The sequence below is a fragment of the Amphibalanus amphitrite genome, unplaced genomic scaffold (genome assembly GCF_019059575.1).
Source record: "Amphibalanus amphitrite isolate SeventyFive unplaced genomic scaffold, NRLGWU_Aamphi_draft 000157F_arrow, whole genome shotgun sequence".
Taxonomy (NCBI): Eukaryota; Metazoa; Arthropoda; class Thecostraca; order Balanomorpha; family Balanidae; genus Amphibalanus; species Amphibalanus amphitrite.
Window position 1 is genome coordinate 439598 of NW_024881652.1, and position 7601 is coordinate 447198.

At 47.5% G+C, this 7601-nt stretch overlaps 1 protein-coding gene across 1 annotated transcript; it reads right to left on the bottom strand.

The window, feature by feature from the left end:
* Nucleotides 1-202: 202 nt before the first annotated feature.
* Nucleotides 203-3373, bottom strand: LOC122383183 (uncharacterized protein K02A2.6-like). The gene has a single exon (XM_043369344.1). It carries the CDS (start codon nt 3371-3373, stop codon nt 203-205), a length of 3171 nt encoding a protein of 1056 aa, XP_043225279.1.
* Between the last annotated feature and the right edge of the window lie 4228 nt (nt 3374-7601).

Sequence of the window (7601 nt, forward strand, 5' to 3'; positions counted from 1 at the left end):
GAGAGGCCCCGTGAAAAAGGAAGACAACAACTGACACGTCCTCTAAAACACTGCAATAGCTAAAGTCCTGCCGGCCAGCTTGGTCAAGGCAAATACACAACACTCCTCCCCACTAAATTAAGCTTCAGCTTTTGAAATCACACGAAACCAATTTTTAGAAGCCAGCACACAGATCACATACATACATCTACATAAGCTTCGGCTACAGGTTGAGGCGTTTCACTGGTACCCGTGTCCGGGTTGAGCGCCTCAGCACCACTTCAGGCTCCGGCGCCGGCTGTCGGGTTGATAGCGGCGCTGGACGTCTGGGCGAGTCAGCGGCCTGTTCAGCAGCAGCTCCTTCGCGCACGGGCGTCGGCTCGCGTGCTGGTTCTTGTTGAGCTTCCGGGGGAGATGACAACGGTTCCTGCTCTGCAGACAGCGACTCCGGGCAACGAACAACGATTTCCCGTCGGATGCCTTCGTCGTCGTCTTCTTGCATAGTCGGACGCGGATGACGAGGAGACGCCATTGGGATTTGCAGCAACTGGTCGATGTGGCGCTTCCAGACCTGGTCATGTACCTGAACCAGGTAGTGCTTGGTCCCTACCACATCCATCACCTCTCCCTCCGCCCATTTTCCGCGACCGCGGTAGTCTCGGGCGAGGACCGCGTCACCGATGGCAACCTGTCGAGGTTGACCATGACGTCGCTCGACTTGCGTTTGCTGCTTGTTCTGGATTTGAGAGGTCAGATCAGGCTTCAGAAGATCTAGCCTCGTACGTAGCTGTCGTCCCAACATCAGTTCGGAGGGCGTTCTTCCTGTAGTAGCCTGTGGAGTGTTTCGATACGCCATCAGGAAGTTTGGCAGGTTCATCTTCTTTCCACTTGTGGCCTTCAGGTAGCCCTTGAGACAGCCAACAGCTCGCTCTGCTGCTCCGTTCGTTGTGGGTTTGAACGGTGCGGTTCGGACATGCCGAATTCCATTCCGCTTCAAGAATCCTTCGAATTCCTTGCTGACGAGTTGCGGTCCATTGTCTGTGACGATTTGGTGAGGTAGGCCAAACCGTGCAAACACATTCAGGAGATACTCGATAGTCTTTTCTGATGTGATGTGCTTCATTGGAGCGATTTCCATCCACTTCGAGAAACTGTCGATGAGGACAACGTACAGCTTCCCATCAACTGGGCCAGCGAAATCCAGATGGATTCGCTGCCACGGACCCTTTGCAAACTCCCATGGATGCAGGTCCGTACATGGTGGTTCAGCTCTCTTTTGCCAGCATCCTTGGCATCTTCGCACTTCTGCTTCAACTTCTTTGTCCATGTTTGGCCACCAGACGTGCATCCTGGCCAGCTGCTTCATCCTGACCATTCCTTGATGACCTTCATGTAGTTCTTCAAGAACTCTTTCCCTCAGATTCGGTGGAACTACCACTCGACAGCCCCACATTAGGCATCCTTGCTCCACCGTCAGCTCTGTTTGTCTGACCTTGAACGCATGTAGAGCTTCTCCGACTTTGTCTGGCCATCCTTTGTTTACGAAGTTGACCACTTTTGCGAGCAGCGGGTCTCTTGTCGTCTCACGCTGGATCGCTGCAGCAGTGACTGGGTTGAGAGAACTCAACTGGCCAATCAGGCACACGGTGCATTCATCTTCTGGCGCACTTGAATTCACCACGGAGGTTCCTTTTGGTAGACGCGATAGCCAGTCTGCTACCGGTATCTGTTCAGACCTCCTGACTTCCACGGTGAAGTCGTACTCTGCCATTTTCATTGTCCATCTCTGAATTCGGCTTGCTGCTAACGTTGGCAGTGGCGTTTTGGGACCGATCACCTGAGCCAGTGGCTTGTTATCGGTCACGAGTTTGAAGTGACGTCCGTACAGAAACTGCTTCAGCCTTTCGAATGCCCAAACGATGCAGAGTCCTTCTTTTTCGATTTGTGAGTACTTCTTTTCATGTTCACTGAGTGATCTTGACACGTACAGCACAGGTCTTTCGGGAGCACCCTGCACCAGGACTGCCCCCAGACCATGTGGACTGGCATCGGTGATGACAGTCACCTGTTCCTTCACGTCAAAGTGTCGGAGCACTTCAGCAGATGCCAGGCGGGCTTTGATTCTCGTAAAACTTTCTTCACAATCCTTCGACCACTTCCATTCTTTGTCCTTCTTCAGGAGTTCATTTAGTGGTTTCGCCATCTTCGACAGATTTTCCAGGAACTTGCTGTAAAACGTTACAGCTCCCAAGAACTCACGTAGTTCTCTTTGATTTGTTGGCGCGTTTGCCTCCAGCACCGGCTTCACTCGCTCGGGATCAGGTCGGATTCCGTTTGCACCCAATCGCACTCCCAGATAGCGAACTTCCTTCGCCATGAACTGACACTTTTCCTTCTTGAGGCGCAGACCGTTTGTTTTCAGGATCTGGAGCACTTCATCCAGCCGCTTCAAGGCTTCTTCTTCAGTTTTTCCTGTGATGAGGATGTCGTCCAGCAAACATTTGACACCTGGTACTTTCTTCAAGATTCGGTCCATCGCTCTCTGAAAGAGCATTGGAGCTGACGCGACTCCATAGGGGAGCCTCAGCATCCGTTTCAGTCCGAACGGCGTGTTCAGGTAGCACAGTTCCTGACTTTCTTTTGACAACTTCATTTGCAGATAGGCTTGCGACAGATCCACCACAGATACGAACTTCGCAGGTCCGATGGTTGCCAGCAAGTCTTCGGTCTTCGGCAGAGGATGCACCGGTACGTTCAGGTACTGGTTCAGCGTCACTTTGAAGTCGCCACAGAGGCGTACGCTTCCATCTGGTTTGGGCACCACAACCAGTGGTGTTGCCCACTTCGGCGTTGGTTCATCATCTCGGAGATCTTCGATTACTCCCAGCGTCTTCCATCTTTCCAACTCCTTTTCCACTGCATCAGTCAGACTGTAAGGTACTGACCTTGCTGGTTTGAAGACGGGCTCTGCGTCTTTCTTCAGTTCCAGATCAGCTTCCTGACCACTCATTGTTCCCAGTTCATCACTGAAGAGTTCTTCATGTTCCTTCAGCACTTCACTCAGCTTCTTCATCTTCTTTTGTGGTTCAGGTTTTTCTTTCACTTGACCAACCAGACTTGACCAGTTCAGCTTGATTTCATGCAGCCAGTTCCTTCCAAGGAGGCATAGACCATTTCCTCCCACTACATATACTGGCATCTTCTTCTTCATTTGACCTTCGTACTGCACATCCACTTCTGTCATTCCTCTGACAGGTATTTCATGTCCTGTGTACGATGTGAGCTTACATCTGGTATTCTTCAAGTTGAGGCCTTCAGCCTGCGCTTCTGGAATCATGGTTACCGGACAGCCTGTGTCCACAATGAACGTGACGTTCTTGTCGTTGACAGCCATGTTCACTTTGATGGCTTCCTTCCCTTTTGATGTGCTTTGGTACACACACAGATTTTCTTCAACTTCATCATCTTGGTCTTCTTTTTCCACATTCAGCGTTTTTCCATTTCTGCACGCTGCTTCCAGATGTCCTTGTTTCCCACAGTTATGGCATCTGACGTGGGGTGGTACCCTGCACAACTTGATCAGGTGGTTCGTTTTCCCACACCTGAAGCAATGTCTCCTTTCAGGTTTCTCCAACTTCCACTTCCTGTTTTCTTCATTGTTTTCATTTTTCCATGTCTTCCCTTGACCATTTGCATTTTTCCATGGCCTCTTCTCTTCATGGCTCTTTCTTTCATTTACATTCCATGGTTTCCTTCTTTCCTTCAGTGATTCATTTCTTTCTTTGTTCAGCCACTTCACCTTGTTCACTGCTTCTTCTTGTGCACTTTTTCCCATTCTTCTTACTTGTTCATTCACTGTTGCGTCAGTTGACCATACCATAATGGCACGCGATAGGGTCAGCACTCTTTCCTTGAGCATTGACTCCTTGACCTTGGAGGATGGGCACGTTGCTAAGAGCTTGTCCCTGATCAGATTGTCCATTTCCGAAGCTTCAAAATTGCATTTTCTTGCTTGCGTTTTCAGTTTGGCTACATACTCTTCTACCCTACCTCCTTCATATTGCATCATGTTGAAGACATGACGCTCCACCACCGTGTTCACTTGAGGCTTGAAATGCTTTTCCAATTGTGCTCTCAGTTTGACGTATGGGTCGGTTACATCAGCTATATCAGGCAGCGTATCAACAATTTCTTGTACATCCGGGCCAAGAAGATGCAGCACGATGTTCACTTTTTGAGCAGATGATTCAATATTTTGAGCACCCATGTAAATTTCAACTGATTTGATCCATTTACCAAAATCCTCACCTTTTTGCATACCCGGTGGCGGTGGCAGACTCGTAGCCATTTTAATTTCTTTTTGAGAGTTCAAATACGGAATTTAACCACTTTAACTTGTTTTTCTGGTTCCTTTTTCGCTTTCTTTCCTTTTTAACAACTCCTTATATCTTCATTTGCATCGAAATTCAGCTTTTCTTTCCTTGCGACAATTGTTGCGCACTTGTGACATTCCTTAAATCTCCTTTTAGCTCTTATTCATTTTATCTCAGCTTTATCTCACTTTTTGATTTCTTTATCTCGTTCGTCGTCGCCAATTTTGTTGTGTCGTGAGATTTGTCCGTGCTACTTCATAGCTGAGACTTTATCTTGGGTTAGAGCTTGTATTGCGCAGTCAGTCGCACTACGTCGGACACACAACCTTGACAACAACCAGCCATATATGGGCAACAGAGAGGCCCCGTGAAAAAGGAAGACAACAACTGACACGTCCTCTAAAACACTGCAATAGCTAAAGTCCTGCCGGCCAGCTTGGTCAAGGCAAATACACAACAGTCTCATTGTGTTCAGCTCGTCAAGACGCATCGAATGACATACATGATGACCTTGAGGTCACGTGACCTGAGGTCAACCTTTGACCTTGACCTTTCGAGGTCAACATATATATCATTCGATGCGGATTGACGAGTGGATCACGATGATGCCATTAGTTTGTTCCTATCTTGTCTAATTCGAAAGTTATTCGAGAAAAACTTTATCCATATCTAGCGCCGCCATTTTGACTTTGACCCTTGTCACGTCATCTTTGACCTGACCTGAAAATGACCTTTGTAAAAATTGTAAACCTTGTCCGTACGTATCCGATGCCGTTTACCGTTTGTCGCTACTCGCTATCTTGCTTCGTTATCGAGATCTCAGGGGGGGGCGGTCATCCACCCCCCCCCCCCGTCGGTACGAAGTTGGCGCAGACCCCCGTCGGAGCGAGTGTTAAAAAAGATCCGATATACAGGATGTGAGACCTCTGGAGGATACTACATAGGTCCTGTAAGTTCCATCCCCCTGTGAAAGCTCCTCTGGCACTGAGAGCGTTGTGAAGTTGCGACATCTGACGACCGTGCAGAGGTTCAATTATGACGTCATAAGTCAGTGATCTGATGTGACCCGAAAATGCAGTTGGTGTCACAAAATGCGGCTTGGATCAAAGGTCACGTAACACAAGTTTCAGCTCTCTATCGCCCCGTTTTCGGCAAAAAAAAAAAAAACTATTAGTCGTTGGGTGCCGTCCCCCCCTAGAGTTCTGCACGGCTGCAATTTTCCACAGCCTAGCCGCCCAGCAGCCGTGGCTCCACAGCCACAGCCGCCAACAGCCGTGGCAAACTGTGGGCAGCCAGCCGTCAGCCGGCCGTGGATACTTTCAATGAAATGCAACCAAATAGTATATAATAAGTTGTTTTTAGTTGAAACATATAGCCAAAAGCACATTGCAATGGGCTATAGATTCTCAAGCTCATGAAGCATCATAGGTTAAGTGGTTGTGTATCTGTCTTTAGGCCAAAGGCCTGAAGCCTGTTGCGCAACGCATGCCTACACAAGCCCTTGCAAGGGGTTAAGAAAGATGGGTAGGTAGGTACCTACATCAATAGAAAACATAAACAATGAACCACAATAGAAGCACTAACAGTGTAGACATCTAATGCCAAATCCTGAAGCATGGTTGTGGGACAGAACAACAGACCCTGATGCTTTTCATTATGTTAGTATGAAAAAATGAAACTGAAGTTGATGGACTGTCAAACAGTGATTGTCTAGTCAAAACTCTTGCTTCTTTCTTACCTTGCATATTTTCTGGGGTGTGATATGCCAGGCTTGAAGCAGCCTTCTGAGCAAGTCTCAAACTAATTTGATATGCAAGGCATCGCCTGGACGCCGGTGAAAACAGGGCGCCGGAGGGCATATTAGTCACGTGATATTTGGAGCTTCTCCCCTTCCGCGGGCCTTCTGCATGCTAAACGTCACGTGTAAATTTCACGAACCTTGATCAAATCGCCCCAGGCGCCCTGTTTTCACCGTCGTCCTCAAAACACTAGTGAGCATCCAAGAAAGAAAAACATTCATCTATTTTAATTTTTCCAAATAATGATCTTCGCTCAAATCCCCAAGGACGTGCGAGCCACAATTGCCTCTTTCAATCAAAAATTTTACTTGAGTTTAAATGACGTCAGTAGCAAAGAACTGACAATAAATTGTTTTGTGTCACTATTAACAGCCAGAAAAATATAACTAATAAATAATAATGCTGTACAGCAAAAAACTTGCTCTCAAACAAAGAAAAAGTATCAAATTTTTACATTTTTAGAAGAAGACGTCATTTTATTAGTAAAGTCAACAGCTCGCGTAAGAAATATTGTGTTCAGGGCAAGGCTATATAGTTCAGGGTTTTCACCGTCATGTAAATTACGTGTTCAGGGTTTTCACCATCATATGAATTAACCGTAAGTAAGGTTCATGCTCACTTATAATATAATTCCATTGGCTTCCTGTGGTGCCCCTGGCGGGCCTGTGGCGCCCCTACAAGGCCGTAGGTGCCCCTGACAGGTTTGTGGTGTCCCTGGAAGGACTTTGGTGCCCCTGACAAGCCTGAAGTGTCAAGGACAGACCCTTTAGACGCCAGGGTCAAGTTCGTCGGACTGACAACGATTCGCTTACCTGATAACGTTCCTGGTAAGTACTCACTACTCAGCGTCCACAACATATATACACATAACACATTCATATATACTTGCTTACAATTGGTAAATGTGGTTGTGGGTAAGAGTTAAGATACTGACTAAAAATAAAAAAAAATAAAAAACTGAAAATTGGGGCACCACCAAAATTAAGTGGACGAAATCCGTTGAGTTTTTAATTTTGGGTATAGGTAGGGGCACCACTTCGATTCATGACCCTCCCCTTGGAGTTTTCCTGGATCCGCCCCTGCGCCCAGGAGGGGGCCACCTGCTTTCGAAGGGGCCCCCCACAGTGTATAGGGCCCCCCAGGTTCCCCGGGGGCCCCCGGGAGTCATGAAGAACCTTTCGATGGTGGGGGGGGGGGGCATAGTGGGTCCGGTCTCTCCTGCAAACGTAGGTGAGAAAACGCCACGTGTGTGGGAAAACGCAATTCAGTTCTTTACAACCTAATGTAGCATTTGGTTGTGATTTCTCGCGTTCAACTTCATCAAAGTCAATTAAAACGGTCTCTGTAACGGTCTAAGCCTTGAGAAAATGTGGAAAATTGGAAAGTAAAAATATTTTTGCTTGAGGAGTGTGCATGAAACGCACGGCATTTTATGAGCGAGAGCCTCAAT